At 46.4% G+C, this 22,019-nt stretch overlaps 1 protein-coding gene across 1 annotated transcript; it reads right to left on the bottom strand.

Moving 5' to 3' along the window:
* Nucleotides 1–105: 105 nt before the first annotated feature.
* On the bottom strand, nucleotides 106–16,507 carry REST (RE1 silencing transcription factor). Its single transcript, XM_030493071.1, has 4 exons — nucleotides 16,365–16,507; nucleotides 14,286–15,196; nucleotides 8,648–8,731; nucleotides 106–5,693 (listed from the first exon to the last, which is right to left on the bottom strand). Exons 1-4 carry the CDS (start codon nucleotides 16,472–16,474, stop codon nucleotides 3,988–3,990), a joined length of 2,811 nt encoding a protein of 936 aa, XP_030348931.1. The 5' UTR covers nucleotides 16,475–16,507; the 3' UTR covers nucleotides 106–3,987.
* Between the last annotated feature and the right edge of the window lie 5,512 nt (nucleotides 16,508–22,019).

The following is a 22,019-nucleotide window of genomic DNA, read 5'->3' as shown; positions in this document are numbered from 1 at the left end:
GCTGGCTTGAGCTCTGGCAGAGCTCTATCAACAACGCTTGCACTGCTCCTGCCTTTAGCTACAAATGGCTTTCATAGCCATTAATAAGTGGGAGATAGAAGATGCAAGTTCCTTAATAAAGTTTATTTAATCATAACTATGCTTAGGAAAATACACTTGTAAAGGGTTAATATAATGCAATTTAGTTTAACTTTATACTACATTTTGAACAAAAGACTTATACACGTTTTAAGTAAAAAGAGGATGTATGATCTGGCTTGTTTTACATCTATTACAAACGTAGAAAAGACTGTCATGCACTACAGTAGAGAGAGCATGAAAAAAATTACCTTTGGTTTAATTCAGAGTATACAAGTATTGCACTGTAAAAGCATCAAACATGGTGCAACTAAACATCATAAACATGTTTCCATGCCAGCTTACAAAAGTTTGTTAGCTAGTGTAATTTTAGAGGGGAAAAACATATGTACACATAAAACAATTCATAAAACAATTCCATTAGCTATTTGGATTCTGTTAATATTGTATGCACGCCACATATCTACACAACTGACATTCAAGAAAACTCTTGAACTTGATTTAACACCTTTCAACTACATTAAATCTGTTGAGATCAATTAAATCTTGAAATCCATTAGATTTGTTTGAAATCAATTAAATCTGCTGAAATTAATGACACTACCAGATCTTAACTGGCCTGTCAGTTGTTAAACACTTCTTTAAATAACTAAGTTCCAGCCTAGATCATCAAAATCCAGAAATAGCTATTACAATACCACGGATTACGAATGCCTAGCTACCCACTCCTAGACCATATCTCAGGGCAGTTACTGTGAATGCACAGATTCATATAGCAAAAGCCCAAACCACCGCGTTGCTCCACTGAGGGCTGGCAGTGTAGGGGTATCAGTGTGCTCATCTTTCCAATCACATCACGGAGGTTGAACACTTGTACAGATATTACTGCCAAGAAACATGAAAATGGCAAAACCAACACAAAATAATTTAAGAATATTGAAAAAGTGAAAAAAAAAAAAAAAAAAGGCATTGTTTAAAGGGAGACACAGCAATGTAAGGCCACCGGACATGGTGGGTTACCTGATCCACACCCCCCCTCAAATACTCAATATTAGCAATGTCTAACATTTTAGGTACACAAAACGCATTACATCCTTACTGCTTTACCATAACATACTCCCAAACCTTGGTCATAACCAAGAAGATAATTCCAACACACTTCTGCACCAACATTAGGTTTTCAGGACACTGTTGATGGGTCTCACATAGAAAGAATCAACTTCTCTTCTTAATATGTTAATAATTTATTTTCAGTTTCTAATCTTGTGGCAAGAAACGCTGCCGAACAGGAGTTGACTGTTGTCTTCAAAGAGTTCTTGTCAGATCAAGCATTGAAACCATGACCACTTCACAGAAATGTGCAGCAGAGTGTCTCAGAGAACCACATCTTTGTTTTTATCTCATAGAAAGAGATTTAAAGTCAGTCAACACCATTATTTCCACTGAAGGACAAACCAGAAAAATGATCAGGCCAGTCCTCAAGTTTATTTGAACATAGCTAAAGTCCTTGAAGTCTCTCACCAGATGGCAAAGGCTCTTCACAAGGATATGAAAGGAGCTATAAAGCCTCTACACAGGACTGGAATTCCCAGCATCTGCTCACATCGCTCACAAATGGTGGCAACATTTATATATAAAGGAAATACTATTATGAAGGAAAAAAACATACATCTAAGACTATTACAACTGGTTGTTTACGAAAACAATTCAACTAGGTTTATTTTCTTAATGTTTAACATAAATAGAGTTGCAACTTGATCTTCAGTTGACAATGATTGTCGCAGCCAAGATAAGGATTGAACACTATCTAAGCAAACAAAAACTCACTATACATTATACAATTTATTTCTGCCACAAGGGATGTCCTCCCTCTCAAATCTTTGGCCTCCTATTACCAATCTCCCACAAGCAGAAGCAATGTAGCATTGTTGCTCTCTATTCATTCAAGGCAGTGGGCTTGTGTGGAGCGGAGGATGCTGTGGGGACATGCAGCGAAGAACAGCGTTTATTCCAGAGCTTATATTGAGAGCATTTGCCGTAAAGTGCTCTGACAAATACTGTCTGAGCTCCTCCACTCCACTCTCCAACTAACACCTGCCTCCAAGTCTGCTTCTTTGGAGCTGACCACCAGAGAAGCTGCCCCCAGCTGCTGCCACTGGAAAGGTGGCTAACGACAGTGGGGAGAGTGCATGGATGTGAGTGGAGGGTTTTGCTTTTCCCCCTGCTGGGATGGATTTTGTTTACATTTTGCCACTGGTTGGCTACAAGCAGCAAGTATGCAATCTCTTCTGTATTGGTCTGTGCCACAAATTAAGTCTGTTTAGAATTAAAAACTCCTGGTATGACATGTAGCCCTGAGATGACAATCTGATCACTTACATGTTTCTCTCTGCATGGAAGCAGGATGAGTTTATTAAATGCAACCTGAATGAATAAGGAGCAGGAATTCCTACAGTTTTTAATGCCAGGTTTGCTGCTTACCAGTTGATTTATCTTTATTGGGGGTTTTTTGTGTGTGAGATGTTAGATTTTGATGAACCACACATATTCACTGCTACTGTTCTATTTTTTTTTAAGGCTCAGGAAGTCTGACTGCTGTCCATCACAGAAATGAAAAGAGGGGGGCAAAAGAAATCATAATCATTTGGACTTATGAATCTGCAGACCATTCCCACCGAGAGTGAGTATTTTCCTGTCTGGTAATCCCAAATTATAAATTGGAATTTATTACTCTGTATGCGTATTCAAAATAACAGAAGTGGCATTTTTATGATAAACCCTATTAAACAGTGTTTTGAAATTGCATTGGTATCCTTTTGCTCAGGAAGTATACAATTTTAAAGCCAGTCAAAAATATATAGCCAAGCAGTTCAAACTTTCAGCAACTTCATGTACAATTAGTAACACCCCGGGAAAGCAAGAAACATCTGCAGTAAAAAGCATCACAGGAAACTGTCCCATGGTAAGCAACGAATCTGAATGCTTTCAAATAATAATAATAATAATTAAAAAAACCTTTCACAAACAAAACCAAACATGCATATATAAAGTGTACATGTACTGCACAAGCGCTATTCCTAAAGGATTAAACTGCATAGGTAAAAATCAAAAACAATGTGCAATATTTTAAGCCCTTAAAGCACAATTAAAAAAAAATAAAAAAAAAAATTAGAAATTAAAAATATCAAACTTGCTCCCCCACAACAAAGCCAATTATGTATCATAGTCATTAAGATATTAATCAAGACAGACGCTCTTCAATCAGAAGTTGGAAGGACTACTCACAAATTTTGGCTCACTATTCATGCTTAGGGGATCTGAAATGTATGTTCACAATTATAATTATCTTAAACAGTTAGGTTCATCACTAGCCAACCTTGATTTCTTTTACAAAGTGCTCTTTATGTAATAGAAGCTATCTTCCTGGTAGAAAAACCATCAAGTAGTTTAACACTTTGAACATCAAGACACATGAAGAACTAAAAAAGAAGGGGGGGGGGAAGAGGGGACAGAGAGAAGTTGGCTGCTAGAACAAAAAGCAACTAATGCCAATGGCTCTATAAACATCCAACTTGTTTATTGTTAGCTACAGCCTTGTTCCTAAAACTCAAGTTTATGGAAGAACTGCATAAGCTAATAGACTAGAAGCTTACACTGACTTTACAGGACACAGCCTCATACACCCTACCTGCCTTCTCTAATGAAGAGATCCAATAGTTAATGAGTTCACCATTACACAGAAAGTCGTCAAAAATATTTTCAACTTAAAAAAAACCCCCAAAACTAAACCAATAAACAAACCAATGCAGACAACTAAAGCAAACCGTGCTTACAAAAAAAATCTACAATATCTGTACATAAGCTGTATAAGATCTTACAAAAGAAGACTCCCCCAAACCACAGCTATATCTACTCCTGCCCTTTTGTTGCCTTCTCAAGATAATACACATTGACTAAGTGGCGATTGAGGTGCTTGCTGTATTCACCTTCCTTTTTAAATGAGCGGTCACAAAAAATGCACACATAGTTTTCCCTGGTCACAGTGGTGTCAGCAGCTCCTTTTGATGCCTTTGGACTTGTTTCCTCTTGTACGGAGCGAGCTCCATTTAACCCCGAGTCATCGCTTCTTTCTGATATGTTGTCACTTATGTCGCTGCCTTCGTGGCTGTGGATGCCCTCATCCTCATCCATTTCCTGAGCTTCATTCACTTCTGTGTTATCCCGAGATGGTAAGGCCAGAGCTACTTTAGGGCTTTGTGTACACCCTTCTGGGGGCGCAGGTACCAGCACAGCATCTCCTGTTGGCTCTGTTGCTGGCAAGCACGTTTTGGTCAGGTCCCTCAGGTCCGAGTTACTCATAGTTTCTGCCACGAAGGTTTCCTCTGGCTCCTTCTCAGGTGCCAGATCTGCTACCGCATCCATAAGCACATCCAGGCTTTTTTCAGAAGACACTGCACGGGAAGATTCCTCAGAGCAAGCGTCTTCCCCTCTGTCCGCCTTCCTCTCCTCCTCTTTTTCGCTAACAGTGTCTTTGCTCTCTCCTGCTGCATCAGGCATTTCTTGGTCCTCTACCTCAGCTTCTGTGTTTGCACCCTGAGCTGGCAGACAAAGCTGCCTTGAGTCTTGTGTGCAGCTTCCTTTGGTGTTGATGCTCTCCCCCTTGACAGCATGACTAGTGTCATCTAATGCTGCTTCATCAGTGAGATCTTGCTCCATCTGGTTGCTGCCCTCGATGTCAGGCTTCATGCATCCATCTTCCTCTGTGATATTATACTCGTCTGGCATCTCCTCTTCTTCGATCTTCTCCTGACCAAGTTTACTGCTTTTCTTACTGTGCTTATTTTTCAGAGCTTTCTTTTTTCTATTTTTCTTGAGGCAAGAATTTTGCTTTTTAGGCTCCTCTTCTGGTACAGCATCACTTTTTTGAACTTCCAGGCAGTCTCGAGGTTTAGCTTCCACTTTCTTTTTCTTTTTCTTTTTTGCTACTGGTGAGGTATCATTTGCCTGCTCTTGCTTTGAGGAGGTTAGTTCAGCCTCTGCCTTCCTTTTGATCTTCTTTGTTTTACACATTTTCTCAGTATTTTTCTCAATTTTAATATCCACCTCCTTGTTTTCTGAAGCCGATTTCCGACTTCTGGTTGTCACCTGGCCTGCACAAACACTGCTCATTGGCTTCTTTTCCTTGGCCAAATTATCTTTTTTCTCCACTTTCACAATTTTCTCCATTTTCTTTGCAGCTGAATCCCCTCTCATTTGCTCTTTCTCCACTTTGTCACTAATGCTCTCAGAAAAGTCAACTTCACTCTTTTTAGTCCGTAGCTTCACCTTTGAAACATCCATGGTGATGTCAGAACAATCCGGATGCCTGGATTTGATGTGATACTGCAGGTTACACTTTTTAGACGCTGCGTAATCACAAACAGGACAGAGAAACTGGCGCGGGTTGACGTGCAGCTCAACGTGCTTTTTGAAATTGCTGCGGTCAGCTGTTTTGTAGTCACAGTGTGGGCAAGTCAGAGGCTTCGGCCCATTGTGAACCTGCCTTGCATGACGAGTTACTTCATGCTGGTTTGAGGCCACATAGCTGCACTGATCACATTTGAATGGCTTCTCACCTAAGGAAGGAAGGGCGGAAGGGAATGATGGTGATTATTAAGCATGGGGGTGGTGGGACAATCACTTCCCACTAATACAGATACAGAAATATGGAACTCAGAAAGGGAAAGAAAAAAATTATCCATGCGCCTTTAAATATTAAGTCAACATAAAAAAATCCACAAGTCACAAACACATTCACAAGACACCAAGAACATAATACAAAAAAAAGAGAGCAGGGGTGAGGGCTGGGAGGAAGGGGATCCAAAGCCAAACAAGCAGTAACAACGTCACAGGTTCTGGCTATGCATACATACCGGCAGAGATCTCTCTACAGTAATATTAGCAAATGGAATCCATACCCAACTGGTCCATTGAATGCATTGTAGAAAAATGGAAATGTAACATTTGATGAATAGCAGTTTCACACAAAAGTTTCAAAAAAGTGTAACTTTACACAGATTTAGCATACTTCATGTTTGCATTAAGAAGGAAATGAGGGGAAAGAAGCTAGCAAAAACCAAAGCATGTGAAAGGGGCACGCTGCTCAGATGATCGTTACCTCCACTAATACAGTTCACTGTTATGGTGTCTCAAACACATGACACACTGACTGCAGCCTACTCTTGGCAAGCCAACCAGTTACAGTCCAAAGCCATCATGTTACTACTGAAATCTGCATTTACAGTTGTGCAATGACTCTCGCAGAAGTGTTCTGAAATGTTCTCCTTAGCACACGACGCTGCAGAAGTGGTTTTCCATTTGCACATCAAAGCAAATAGGATAAACACTTCTAGCACAACAACTCAAGAGGAGAAATACTTTGAGAACACCAGTGCATGTGCAAATTCAGCTGAGGAATTTGGGATGCTCCTGGGCATTGAACCAGCATCTCAAAACTGACCTGCAGAACTAATGCATGCCACTTCCCAGGTATGCTGGAAATCTACTTCAGCCCCTTCTGCTGAAGTGCTCCTCCCACCCCTGCAGGCTGCTGCCCCGACGCTGTCTGTACTCATGCTGCTCCATCCTCACAAACTCTATAAGGGGCTGTGCTGCCTCCCTGGCAGCAAGGAGGGAGGCACTTGTTTAAAAGCCTAGATAATTTCATGTCTGCCTGCAGCATCTCTTTATTACTTAAAGAAGGGTTACTTTGATTCCCTATCTTTTCCTTCTTTCCTTCCTTCCCCCTACTTCCTGGCGACATTTTCCACAAGTTTAAGCTTGATGTGCTTTACTGCTCATCCTTCTTGCAAATATGGACCTTTATCACCTACACTTCAAGGAACAGTTCCATATTGCACAGAGTGAGGACAAGAACAGTCTCTCTCTTACATACACATGAACAAGCTGTTCTAACTGCACAGAGTGCTCAGAGGTAGCTGCAACAGGTTAACTCAAAGAGTTTGTGTCCATCAGCTCTATAAATTCAGGGATGTTCTAGCACAAGTGGAAAGGACATGTACCAAGATGGACAGGAATACAGCTGTGAATTAGGCTCTAAACCACTGTTGTTCACTGTCTGACATGCGAGGAAAGCTCCAGCACCAGTCTGCCTTAAAAGGCCAGCCTGTGAACTGCTGGAGTCCAGAAATTGCCACAGAAAAGGTTCAGCTGTGTGGGCAATGCAGCAAGACATGCAATGGAAGTTACGAGAGCTATTAATAAAACAACCCTGATAGGAAGAGTCCCATGTGCGCTCCCACTTCTGTCAGCACAGCTCACACCCTCATTCCCAGACCTTTTGAGTCAGGGGCCAGATCCCACTCCTCATCCTTTTCGGATTTGAGACTTCCTTGCACAGACAAAGGGAGAGTAAGATGTTCATGAAACGGTTTCCAGACTCAGTCTTGACCAAACCATTTGCAAATCTGCATTCAGCCCAGAGTTCAGCCAAAAATGGTTTTTGTTTCTGGAAGCAGAATACTTAATTCACTAAATTCTCAAACCAAAATACTGGCATGTCATTTTAAAGTTGGCGATTTTTTAATGTGTCCAAACCCCCCCGTCCATTACAGTTAAAACTGCCTACCTTCTGGTTTCAATTTAAAGCATCATCTATTGAAATGTAAACAATCACTGTTCAGGGAGACTCTCACTACTGTTTGCTAGGATTAGGAATTCACTCCGATCTGGTCAATTCAGATATTAGCAAACCAAAAGCACAGGCTGAGATCTACCTAACCTCCGCTACGAGAATCACAAAGCAAAACTTGTGTCTAGCACACCTCAGCTGTTACAACTCACAAGAATGCTATTAATTCATTCAAAAGGGATTTGCAAGAAAGCAAAAGCAGATGTTCGTACCACCACAGCTTATGACCGGCAATGGGAAATAAAGGCTAGTGAAAATGGTTAATTTGGCTTTTAGTGCCACTAGACTGAGCCACATGCGAACAGCCTCCAAGTTTGCCTTTTCCTCCTTGCTGTCTCCTCGCCATAAGCAGACACGATTTTATATCTTTCTGTAATGCTAAGCAAAAGCTAAGGATTCCCTCAGAATCCCTGGATGAGGTGAAATCAAAACCATTACAGAGCAGACTCTCAGCTGCTCAAAATTTTCCCAGCTTCGTTGATTTGAACTGACTTACATCAGTAGATATAAGACAAGAATCTGCTCCTGTATCATCACAATTTGCTACCGGATTACTAGGACTACTAGAGCAGCCCTATGAACCTCAGAATTCACCTCAGGAAGTAAAAGGGAAAGAAAAAAAATATATTCCTGTTATTACTTTTATTAATGACACTTAGGATTTCCTTAGCAGGTAAAGACAACCTTCCCTGTTGAGACAGGAGCTGAAGCTCAGGCCGAACTGGATGAGGTGACATCTCACACAGAACTGGGCAGCCTGCCCGAGGTGGCCCTGCTTGAGCAGGGAGGCTGAATCAGGGAACCTCCAGAGGTCCCTTCCAGGGTCAACTGTGAACCACCCCCTCTTCCCGAGTCATGCTGCTGCTGCCCCTTACCAACCTGAGTGGGTGCGCATGTGCCTGGTTAAATGGGTCTTCTGAGAGCTGGAATAAGGACACATAGCACATTGATAGGGTCGCTCTCCTGCAAAAACAAACAACAGTAGTTACTGAAACACAGCTCATTCCCAAACTTGGGTACCAAGCCATACACATAAGGCTGTCACAGATCCCCCAAGTTGCATGTGAGGGCACATCACCTCTCAGCAAAGGGACCCAGTGAGAAGCATGCGCCTAAGCTGGACCAGTGCAATGTGTCATGCCTTATGAATGAGAGTAGTGAAGGGGCAGAATATGATAAAAGCACATCCTCATGTCCATCTGGGGTCAGATGGTAACCTCAGGCAAAAGGTGGTGAGGACAGCCACGTTTAGGAAGTCCTAAGCCACCAGAACTGACTTTCCTACAGTATTTTCTCCCAGCAGTCAGAAGATGCACGAAAGATACAGACCCTGTAAGAAACCAGGTATGTTCCTGCTTCGTGTAACACCTTACCTGAAACCTCCATGTTGAATTTGGATTAAGATGGGAGCAACCATCCATTCAGCATGGACCTGCATTTGCCAGAACACAAGCGCAGATCGAGACTGGGTCTCTTCTTCCAAAGTTTTATTGGCAGAGTGAAATTAGCTTGGAGCATGGAAAAGCATCATGCCCTGCTCGGTGGAACTATGCTGCTAGCAAAAGCTCAAGTGTAGCAGCAACATTTATTTTGAATACTCAAATCCCTCTGCCAGCAGAGTTATTGTTTCTGGGGAACTAATGGAAACGAACCTGTCATAAATTAGGTCTCCACAAGGGACAGTTGGCTTGTGTAACTATCAGTACAATGATACTTCAAAATCCTTTTCAAGTGAAGACAAGCCTCAAATACAGGCAGATGGTTTTAGAATTAACATCTGCTAGGCAGGTCCAGATAAGCACCAGGAGTGTTTGCTCCAAACTGCTGGCACAGCACAGAGATCTAGGCAGCGTTGTCTCCACTACAAGTTGTAAAACACTTCTCAGCCTCGGATGGTTACCCCCACCAGAAGAAGGGAGTGAAGTTGGGATGGGAAAAGTAAGTTACTTATTTGTAATATTTATTCAAGTGATAGTCAGAACTACACCACAGCATTTTGCTACATCAGTTGAACCATGCAGCCAATGTGCTCTCCAAGTCACTGAGACCTGGATGTCAGTAAAAGCCCTGCATGCAGGCTACTTGCTCACTTTCAGAGGCACAGCTCTACGCAGCAGCACAGACCTTCATCTGCCAATATGTGATGTGAGGCTCCACGGCAGGCCTTTGCCAAAATAGCAGTAGAAGCAGTCTTTGTAATGCAAACTAATCCCACATTTCTTCCTCGCAGCAAACATTTAGACTATCATTCTTGATTAGATCAGCAGTTTAAAGGTAAATTCACCCTGACAACCATAACCTTCCCTTTCCAGTTAAAACAAGACAGGAGACTGGTGCAATACAGTAAGATTAAGTCATGTACCAAGGGAGGGGTAGTCCTTTTGTTATAAAGGTTTTGTTTTTAGATGACTTCTTATGATCTGAAAATATGTGGCCAAAGGTCCTGGAATATTCAGTCGTGTCTTCTTCCCATTACCCCAAATTTCCTATCTTTAAAGTTACCTACAAGGTAAGGAATGTGGAAAAGGCTTTCTTTCAGGTATTTTATATAGGGCACAGCAACAAAACGCACTAGATTTAAAGTATGAGGAACACAACTAATTTAAAATGTGTTGTTGCCACATGAGAATCAAATGCGTGACTACATTATAAGGGCTGTTTTATAAAATTCTATTCCCCAAAGGATGTTTATTGCAATTTTACAAGCTCACTAAATGCAAACAAGCCACGAAAAAACCCCCTCTCCACAAAACACTTAAAGACCCAGCCTAGCAAAAGCTGAAGCAGGCACTTAACTCTATGCAAATGAACAGGCAGACTGACATCAGTAAACGAGTTTAAGATCATCTCTTTATAAAGCTTTTCTTGTAATGCCATTAAAAGTTCTGCCTGCTAGAAACGAAACCGCTTCTGTCAAACTTCCAACCCAGTGGTAAGCAAGAAAGATCCCCTAGAACAACCAAACTAATATTAAAAAAGACAGTCCAAAGAGACTGCCTGAAGCAGAATCACTGAATCAACCAGACTGGAAAAGACCTTTAAGATCATCAAGCCCAACCATTACCCCAGCTGTCTTATTTACATAGCCCTGCAGTTGATTTTCAACTAAGTTTTCTAGAAACTGCTCCTAACAAGTAAAATGGAAAAAAAGCCAAAACCAAAACCCAAAATTGAGAACAATGCTGCACTGTCTTGCACATAGTACAGTTCCAGGATCAGCAGTGTGAATAGTTGATGGGGTAAATCAAGTCGAAACTTGGTCTAACATGTCTAAAGAGCATGAACAAGCACAGGCAGATCTACGCCTGACACAAAGGGTCCTTTCTGCGAAGGGACAGACCTGAACATCTCCAGCTACCCCCTCCTGGGCAGCAGACAGGCTTGTCCAGATGTAGCTTTCCCAGCTGACAAGCTGATGGCTATCTTGCAGAGTCCTTAAACCACCCCTCTGCCCAAGGTCCCACACACTACTCAGCAGTCTGCCACACAGCCACTGCCACAAGCTGCAAATCTTCCAATACAAGGCGAGTTCATGGATATCAGCTTTCCAACATGGATGCAATCAACAGGCAAGCAGATAACCTCTGCCTGCCTTCCTGTGGTCCCCAAACATGCAGAGGATGGGTACTACTCCCACCAGACAAGGTACTAGCTAGCACGCAGTGCCCTTTCCTGCTCCTGGGCATGTGCTCTGCCATCAGTATGTGCCTAGTAAGTTGGTTCGGTTCACTAACCAGCAGGACCCAGTCTGGGGAAGAGGAAAGGAATATTTCACTGCCATTTTAGTGAGCTGAATCAACCCAGCACACGGGGAGAAAACTGAGACTGCCTTTCTCCAGCAGCAGCAGAGCATTTGATCCTGTGAAACTGCACTCTGTACAGAGCCAGTGTTTCAGGAAACTGGATGGCTCACAGAATCCAATTACCTGCACGGAGGCATTTTCCCGCACAGAAAAAACCAGGTGAACTACATAGAACAGGAGAGTAAGAAAAGTATCTACCCAAAAATTATTAAGCTGTTAGCAATCAGCAAACCAAAGAAACAATTCCAACTTTATTCTTAACATTCTGAACCCATAAAATAGAAAGAAAATATGTGTGTGTCCCACTCATCTTTTTTCTACCAAGCATTCTTCTTAAGTTTACTATGACCCACAGATATTTTAGTATCATTCAGACAGTTGTTACTAAACTCACTACTGTTATGTTAACAGTCTGCAAATACTTTCGACTATAAAATATGTGTGGGTGTTTTTTCTGGGTTTTGATTTTTTTGGAGTGGTTGGTTGGGGTTTTTTGTGCATTGGGGCTTTGTGTTCTTTTAAGACAATCGATTACACATTAATACTAGCACAAACTTTTAGTCTGGTGTATAAATACACTTTCCAGTAGCTTACTCATTGTTTTAATAGTCTTCCAAAGCTTTAGCACTCTCCCACACTAAATCAATGTTACTGGAAACAAGGCACATTCCTACACAGTCCACTAACATATTTGAAAGCTTTTTATCAAGCAAGAACTGGCTGAAAGGTCTTAACTTTTTAGTTAAGAGCTAGCAAAAAAAAAAAAAATACAACAAACAATTGCCAGGGTGGACTAAGGGAAAAAAAAGCTGAAATCATAATCACTCATTTCAGCTTAATTAAAATAATGAAAAGACACGGCAAACCGAAGAACCAGAAACATGGATTGCACAACTATTTGTAAAGGAGAAAAGAGGAACTGGACTCATCCCACATAATTTAACATGCCTCCCCCCTCCTTTATATTAATACAGTTCACTGGTAAATTGGTCAAACGCAGTGGTAACAGAGCGCTTCCTCAGCAAACACGCTTTCATGGCTAGTTCCTGTGAAACTCAACAAGAGCTTTCAGAGATCAGAGGGGGAACCTAATGTCATGTACAAACACAAGCAGAGATGAATTCAAAGTCGAGACAACCATAAGACAGACAGGCACCACAGCATAGGCTCGTACTTGGCCGTGAGCTCCCCCCATGATTTCGTTTTTGTCCTATTATTTTGTCATTTTTACCTGGTCTTTTTCCTGTTATCTCCCACAACACACTCAAAGAAAACAAACTGGAGGATAAACCACACCATTTTCCTAAACCCTCTCACAATCACCTTTGTTTTCTTGTTTAGGAAAACAGTATTTAGACAGGACTGATTTTTAAACTCTAAACACTACGTAGGTGTTGTTAAGAGAAGCCTATGTCTTAGCGCATTACAAATCCCAGCAGACCCTCCCAACCCCGCCAAAGCAGATGCTAAAGCACGCTGATGAACAACAAACTTCTGCAGGCTTGAGCTCAAGCCCAGCCCCGAGGCCAGCCCTCCCCTTCCAGACAGCTGCAGACAACTGAACTGAAGCCTCCAAACCATTCATGTCACTGCTGTGACAAAACATGACTTCAAAGGAGAAATTCCCCAGTGTTTTGCACAGCCTACAATAAAGGGGAACCGAGTCAGGTCAGCGGGCTAGAGGATGGTTAGCAAGTCTGCCCTCTTTTCACAAAGCCTTGGCGAGGTGAAAATAGCTTCTGAGAAGCTGCAAGTAAAGTCTGAACTACCCTCCCACTTCCACAAAAGGGATCAGGAGGCAAAGCAACCACACCTCACTGCCCAAAGAGATGAGGTGGCTACCACATCCCCTCCTACAATGGGGTCTCAAGTTTGGGCATGCTTCAGGACTCTCCATGCAAGAGGCTGGGGAAGCTCTCTGATACAAGACAAGGTATTTCCTAACTCACCTGCAGCCCCAGCTCAAGGGATGGCAGCAGCACTGAAGGTCCTCCAGTTCCACTTGGTATAAACCAGAGTAGAAAAGGGCCTCGTGCTGTTCCTCGAGATTACAAACAGAGGTTAGGAGAAGTCAGGAAACCAGGCCAAAGCCATCCTCCAAAGCTTCCTATAGGCAAACAGAAGTATGTGCCTACTTCTCCTGTACATTAAGGGGACTTCATTCACTGGGAACACTACTCAACTCTTACTCTAATTTTGTAGTTGCTGGAGGGCTCCTTTGCATGTGTTTATCACCTCTTTCTTCTCTGTAATTACAGCTTAGTCAAATTTCGGCTCAGTCTAAAGGCACCATTTTAAAAACTACCCGTGTGATTTAGGCACCTTTTGTCAACCTGCTTGTTTTGTTTTCACAGTACACCGCCCTTTCATGTTGTGGATCCTGACAATCACCACAACCACTCTGTCATGCCCTCTTCAAAAAAACTGTCTTGAAATTGCCAAACGTGATGCTCTTCATCTCCCCTTGGGCCCCTGACACAGAGATGTTCTCAGTCCTCTAGGGCTGCAGACCAGAGCTCAAACCAAACCCACATTTCCATGAGGCTACAACCTGGTAGCACCAAGAGGAGAGAGCACAGAGCTTTATGGTTTTTGTGCATTGGGGTTTTGCATTCTTTGCAAACAGAAGACTTTGGGCTTGCTTCATTCATTCATTCATTCCAGTTTCTCAGTGCTCTTAACCACGCTTAAATCAAAAAAGACGAAGGACTTACCTGTGTGAGTTCGGATATGTTGAATATAATTGTTCTTCCTGTCTGAAAAATAGGAGCACTGTGAACATGTATACACTTTCCTGGGAAAATGGTTTCTTAGGTGCTTCTTCCAGTGATATTCACTGACGGTAGTATAAGTGCATATGGTACACTTGTAGACTCTCTCGTTTTCCCCTGCTTTGTTGTGGTGCTTCAAGTGAGCCAGATAGTGATCATATCTGTTAGTGTTATAGCCACAGCGATCACAACGGATTGGGCCCTTCGAGAAATCCACCTCCTCTGCAGTGCAAGAATCAGACTCCTTCACCTGGGCTTGCTTTTCTGCATTTTCTTCCACAAAGAATTTCTTGGCGCTGTGAACCCTGATATGATGCACAAACTCCTCTTCAGACTCTGCCTCGTACTGGCAAGGCTTACAACGGAATGGCTTGCTCTTCAAGCTCTTACACTTGTCCTCTGTGCTTTCTGGAGTACCCGGTGCTTCCAATGAGGCGTCTTTATCCGCACTGAGAGTCTTAGGAGGGGGGCAAGCAGCCGGACCTTGGGTTTCCCCACCAGGAACTCCAAGAGAGCTTACTTCCATATTTTCAGGTGCCTCACGGTCGCTCTCTGCAGCCTGGGTGTCTTCCATACCCTCTCCATCGCTGTCTGAGAAGTTGCTGTCCCCCACCGTTGTCAGTTCTGCCATTTGTCTCTCTTCTCCAACCAGGTAATCGCAGCAGTTGCCATTGACTTCTCCCGTCAAGGCCACATTTGCCAACATGATAAGTTGAGGAGCTGCCAGTTCAGCTTTAGAGAGGTCGTGTAAGTCATACATGTCATTGGACAATGCCATACCAATATTAGCGCTGCCTGGAAAGAGGCTGTTCCCACCAGACTGTCCCAGCACTTGGGTTGCCATGGCAGTGGTTCTGTTGGAAGAGAAAAGGCTCACTAGTCAGCACCGAGCTACGGAAAAGCCTCCTCTGTTTTGTGCTGCCCAAGCACCCCTCCAGGCAACACCAGAACATTCAAAAACCTCGCAGAGGCCCTGGGGAGGCAGCACCCGGGCCGAGGACGGGCGGGGGTCCCGTTGCTCTCCCGAAGGGGCTGTCTGGTTCCGCGCTCGCTGCGGTGCGGGACGCCGGGCGGGGGACACTGACCGCGGGGTCTCACCCGCTATGTCCCGCAGCGCCGGGGCGGAACCCGCTCCCCCGGGGGCCGCCGGGCCGCGGCAGCTCCCGCGAGGCCCGCCATGTCAGACACCGGGGGCGGCGCAGGCGCCGGCGGGTGGGGACCGAGGCCGCCGGGCCCCGCCGCGGGCCCCCGCCCGGCCACCGGCTGCCCGAGGGACCCCGCCGGGCACCGGGCCGCCAACAAAGGGGGGCGGCCCGGCCAGGCCCAGCCGCCCTCCCCGCGGCCCGGCGCACATCCGCCGGGGGAGGCTGCCGGGGGAGCCGTGCCGTGCCGGGCCGTGCTCCCGCCGCCGCCGCCGCCCTCCCTCCCTGCCAGGCATGCGGCCATTTTCTGCCTGCCCACACAAAGCGGCCCTCCCCGCGCCGCCCCCGGCCCGCCGCCGCCGCCGCCGCCGGGGGGGACCTGGCCGGGCACGGCCGCCCCGCCGCTCCCCCTGCCGCCGGCCCGCGGGGACGCTCGGCTTCCTCCTCCCCTCCGCGGCGGGCGGCGCACGGCAGCGGCCCCGGCGGGGGAAGCGGCTCGGTACCGGCAAGGTCACGGCGGCCGCGCCCACCCGGTACCCGGCGGCGCGAGGGCGAGCGGAGCCGCGGGCCTCCGCCCGGGCCCGCGGCCTCTGGCTGCGCCCGGCCCGCCCGGCGCCGGCATCGCCTTCCGCCGGCGGCGGCGAGGCCCGGCGAGCGCCCCCGCGGCCGGCGCGGTGCAGGCGGCGGCCGCGGCTCCTTAGCCGTGGTGCTGATCACCCTCCCCCCCCAACCCCCGGCGCGGCGCGGCCCGGCCACCCCCGCCCGCCCGGCGGCCGCTGATCAGCCCTGGACAGCGCCTCTCGCCCGGCCCAGCCCGACCCGGCCCGGCCCGGCTCCCCCCGACCCCCGGGGCCCGCAGGCCGGACCCAACCGCACTCACCGGCGGCGCGGGGCCGCCCGGCCGCGCGGCGGCTGCTGCGGGGCGCGGGGCGGGGCGCGCGGGGAGGCGCTGGCGGCGGCGGCGGCGGCGCGGCGGGAGGCACCGCGCATTCCAGCACACAGCGCGCAGCGGCGGCACCGCCCCGCACCGGCCCGCCCCGCCCCCGGCCGCGGCCTGCGGGGGGCGCCGGGCCTGGCGCCGGTGAGGGAGGGGCCGGCGGGGTGACCCGGGAGCGCGGCCGGGGGGAACGGGCTGCGGGATGGGAGTAGGCGCGGGGGGCCCCGGCGGTGCCGTTCGCGGCCGTCACCCCTCGTACCTGCAGCCGGGCGTTGGAGCGGCCCGGTGCCGGTGCCGTGCTGTCCTTTGTTCCGTGAAGGAAGGCAGAGCTCCGCCGGCCAGCTTCACGGTGCTCACCTTCACCGTCCTCGGGCCACCAAGTGTTACCTGAATGGCTCTTAAAGTGCCTCAAGTAGCTGTAGGACCCACCCCTCCTCATTCCAGAACAAGGGAGAACCCCCCACCCAGCCTGCTGCCCCAAGGCGGGGAGCGCAACAGAGGTGCCCAGCCCAGGCTGGGTCAAGGATAAATCCCAGCCCTAAACGAGGAACCCAACCTTCTTTATGGTTTCTTCATCCCTTGGGTACCCGAGTGGCCCTTCGACACTAAGGTCTGAAAAGTTGAATCGGGCCGAAGGCTCTTCAGGTTGGGCCGATTTGTAAATCCAAGCCTTGAAGCAGGAGCCAAGGGCTTAATGAGCTGACACCTCTGTGAGGCTGCAGGAAACCCTCTCCATGCTTCCTTCAGCCAGCTTCAGGGGCAGCTTTGCTGCCCGGCCACGCAGGGGGTGTGGAGATGGGGCAAACACCCCAGCTGGCAAAGTGGGAACTTCTCCCAAACCAGGGGAAGCAAATGGGGTTCTTCCTCAGTACAAAAACCCCTGGAGAAGTCAAACTACATTAGGAACTGTTGAAGGGGCATAAAGATGTTTTACCAGCTGTTTTGATGGAGCATCTGATGAGCATCCCTGGTCTGTTCCTGTTTAGTCTGTGTCCCAAGAGCGATTTCAGCTCAGATGAGCCGAGATGGTGCTGACACTCCTGGGCTGCATCTCAAGTTGTGGAACATTTTGAAACTTCTCCCCCAGTTGGCTGAGGGATTTCATATGTCCTCGTCTTCCCTCGGTTTTTTCCTACCCGCTGTCGGTGGAGGCCATGATCGCACCATTCCCCTGGAGGCTTCAAAGCAGGATAGAGGAGTCCGTCTTCGAAGCAACCGCACAGCATTTAATGTAACCGAGTAGTGCAGGTGCTGGGGCAGGCGGTGAGGAGCAGAGCCCAGGCTGCAGACCACCACCTGCTGTCACCTCCAGAAGCACTTCTGTGTTTGTTGAAATCTGAGCCCATATCACTACTTAAACCTATGTTTAGACAAACAATGAGCTTTTGGGACTCACCCCAGAGTGTGATGGCACTGTGGATAGTAATAACCTCCCATCCCGCACAGCAGAGGTTTGGGGTGGGCACTGGGCACACCGTGTACCCCTCCTTGTAGCACACTGGCAACCAGCACTGGCCAGCACGTGCTGTTACCCTTCAGCTCAAACCAGCACCACCGCTCGGGCTGAGTCAGCTCTTTGCATCTCTGTGTTCAGCATCTGATGAAGACCTGTGGTGGTTTGGGTTTTGTGCTGGAGTTGGGGTTTTTTTTTTGGGAAAGTATAAAAGTAGACTCTTGGCATTTGACTCAGTGCTTTTTTGACTGTCACGTGGTGCTTGCAGCTTTCAGAAAGCTTCTGGTTAAAACTTGGAAAGAAAACACATAAATAACCCAACTTTCAATAACGCTTTATCTTCTAAAGAGATTTTGATATTTCCCACCTCTTCTGCAAAGTTTTTAAACACTTATTATTTCTTTTCCCCCAAAGACTCATTCATTAGCAGTTACGGAAATGCCAACTGCGCTTCCGAATCCTCCCAACTCACCCTACTTCTACTGAGGTATTTCTGGTTCCCAAGGGCAAGCTCCTTTCTCCAGCCTCCATATATGCCTGCCTGTTATTTTCTTTACCTGGGAGATTAACCGTAATACAGGTATCTTATGGATTTATATATATTTATATATCTCTCTATATGTGGTCCATATATATATGGATTTATTTGAAAGAGGTTGCCCTTAAACTTTAACCCAAGGTCCCTCGCCAATGCATCACACTCTTGCAGCCTCCATGTGTCTTTCCTCCCACTTCACTGCCTTCAGGATAAGTTCCCTTAGTTTGGGGTGGGATGCTTGGACCACAGCCGTGCTATGCTATTAGCGCAGGCTACAACTCTTAGCTGCTCTTCAGGTGGAGAAACGTGAGCGCACGGGAGGACAGACTCACATCAAAGCTTTGCCTTTCCAAAATACAGGAATGTGACTGGCTCAGACTACTTGGCTCTGAAAATCCAACCCAACTTCTAGTGCAGCTTCTGTGAGTCATTTTGACATTGCCTGCCCCTCTTCCTGAAGAACTTGCCTTGTTCTTGCAGGCAGCTCTTTGCTCAATGCTCTCCCTGTCTCAGCCCAACACAACAGATGCCTTCCCCCGGTGAAAAGCTCCTTTGAGCGCTAAGTTGAACATTGCCCCTAAGTCAAGTCTGAGCCATTCACAAGCCCCTTTAACTCTAGTGGCTGCCCCATCAGATTTATAGGCTAAAACTCAAGTTACACCACTCCTTAGCTGTGCCAGCAGGGAAGTGCTGTTAGCTCTCCAGTGCTGTCCAAAAAATCCCACATGTGCACCCCAAGAAATGTTAGTGGCACACGGAAGTGGCTACAGCAATTATTTTGTGGTTGGGATGCTTTCAAGCAGCTCGAATGTAGATAATTCTGCAGTGAATACGCATCCTGGAAGAAACTATCCACATCAAAGCCTGTAATGTCTGCAGAAAAATGCAATAGTAAATAAAAACTTCTGCCAAAACAAGAAACTTGACGTTAAGGCTAAGATGGATTGTTTCCATTCTGGATCAGCTAGGGAGCAGGGAGTTGAAACTGGGCTTGTAATAGAAAGCATACTGCAGCATTAACATCCATCTGCTAGAAAAATAAAGGCGCTGCATTTAGAACTGTTAAAGCATTTTAGACGACTCGAGGTTCCTCAGGGAACTTTGGTCCTTTCCTTTGTGTATAATTTCACAATTGGATTTGACATAAGTGCCCTTTTAGGTTCATTCTCTGGAAGCATATTTTGTTTTGCACCGTCTGATTTTCCTCATCTGGTTTTGTGAGTGGCCAGATTGCTTAGGCTTCCCTGAAAGCTCCACTATTAATGTTATCTTAATAGTATTTTAATGTTTATCACTTCAACAGAGATCTCTTTTGCCTTTCAGAAACCAGTCTGACCAGATTTCTCAACTTCTGTGCTCTGCAAGTATGCCAATTTGCTGTAACTGTCTATGTTAATGTTGTAAAAATGTGTTTATGGTTCCAGTGTTCCAAACAACTGAAATATTAATTGCTTCACTGCCAGGAAAATAGACCCTACAAGCACTTGCTTTAAAAATACAATGTGGGCTCTACTGAGCTTCTCAAAAGCTATTCAGAGCCTCACGATACGTACACTTTGCAGCATTGTGCTCTGAGAGGACTCTGGGTGCGAGTGGAGAGAAAGCATTGCTGCCTGGCTTAGAAAAGGTCCCCATGTGTTTTGTTTTGTGTCACGTACTACTTGCAACACATCTCATGTTTGAAGGTCAGAATGAGCCAAAAATTCAAGCCCTATGCAGCATCACTTGCATTTCAGAAATTCTGGCATTAATCCTTTTGAGAAAGCTCATTCTACAGCTTTTAGAATAGGTAGGTCTCATGGTGACAGGAATCTAGTAATTATAGAATGGTTGGGATTGGCAGGGACCTTACAGATCATCTAGTTCCAACCCCCTGCTATGGGCAGGGGCACCTTCCACTAGAGCAGGTTGCTCAAAGCCCTGTCCAGCCCAGCCTTGAGCACTGCCAGGGATGTGCCCTGTAAAATTCTCCGACTCATGGCCATTGCACTGGGGCACCTTCTCCCTCCTTCCAGCATGAAGGTTTCTGCATCTGTGTGGTCAACAGGATCAGTAAAACAACACATCCCTAAACTACCTCTCCAGGCAGCTCCTCTTTGGCCAGCAGCGCCAGCTTACGCTGCCTTTCAGGGTCAGTGGAATTAGCAATTAGCAATTGCTATATTAGCAATTCTGCCTAGAAATGGATGTAATGCAGGGTCAGTATGTGGGAATACTGTTTTATAGATGGTTCTCCAGACTTAGCTACCCGTTCTTAGCTCTTTCAGAAAAGCACACAGAATAGAATGCGTTTGCTATGGTTTTTGCTGTCTTCTTGGATAGCAGTTGATACTGTGAAGGGGCAACTTTGGTGAAGCCATAGTTTCATACAGTACCAAATATCACACCCAAAGAAGGCAAAGACTTTTCAGATAAGCACTCGCTGAAAGTCATTTTTCTACTCACAGGGCACTTCTCTACAAGCAACCAGGCTTAATATTTCTACGTATTTTTACATGGCCTTTCAAAATGTCTTTTGGCTCCTAACGTACGCCTGTTACCAACTGCTGTGGCTGTGATTTTACCAAAGGGTAAATCCAGCATTCAGGCCATCACTGCTAGACAAAGCACAACCCTGGCACTGACACATCCTGTTGAGTCCCATTTGTTTCAAGATGCTCTGAACAGTTAATTCTGTGCCATCAGACTTCATGCAGCTCCCATTTATGTGGTTGGGTTTCCAAACGATTTCAGGCCATGGAAGGGAGAGCCGGCAGGTACCGAGTGCTGTGGGAAACCTGCTCTTGGGTTTGCAGCTGGAAGGCATGCAGTCGGGTGTCGGGGCCAGGCACACAGCACCTCATCCTCTGCGGCAATTCCTGGCTTCTAAACCAGACAAAGTTGCCCGAGTAACTGTCTGGAGGGGAGGGTAGTGTTGTACTTGGAGTTGCAGTGCCACAGCCTAAACAAGGGTGCAGCTTTAACACCTGAAACTGTTTTTAAAAGCCTTTCTCTTTTGTCTTGGGGTAGGGAACAGGGCTCCTGATGTTTGACAACAGTTTTCTGGATGAGCAATTGTTTCTTAAGCAACAGCCCTCTGCTCTTTGCCACTGGCTAATTGACAGCGTAGGGATTATGTGTGGAGGAGAGAGGATGTAATGAGCAATTACTGGGTCAGAAGAAGAATAAGGCAGGAGGAAGGCCCTCTTTAGAAAGAACATGCCCTTGTGCAGTGGGGCTCAGCTGTTCTAACCGCAGTCCTGTCCCTTGGTTTCCTCTTCATTCCCAGCAAGTCAAACTCCACACTGCACATCTGCTCTCAATAACTCTCCTGCTGGGAAGAGTCTGATTTGCTCACTTTGGGTTCAGAAATTCCGCATAACTTTCCTAAACACCTCTGGGCTTAACCCGCAACCCTCTCACTCCTGATTCTCACTAACCTTCCTATGCCTGCTGGCTTGGAAGTGTTGCTCAGCCAACCCCATTTGGGATGTTCACCCCATCTTTAATTCAGTGCTTTCTTCCTGTGATCCCTCCTTCACTCTTTGCCATAGCGCAGGAGATGCTGCCTGTTCTTCCACCTGCTGCAAGTACAAGCTCACCTTCTGACAACCAGGCAATATTTAAC

This window comes from Strigops habroptila, chromosome 7, assembly GCF_004027225.2.
Source record: "Strigops habroptila isolate Jane chromosome 7, bStrHab1.2.pri, whole genome shotgun sequence".
Lineage (NCBI taxonomy): Eukaryota > Metazoa > Chordata > Aves > Psittaciformes > Psittacidae > Strigops > Strigops habroptila.
Note: the sequence above shows the minus strand (reverse complement) of the source record. Positions and strands in the feature narration are given on the sequence as shown.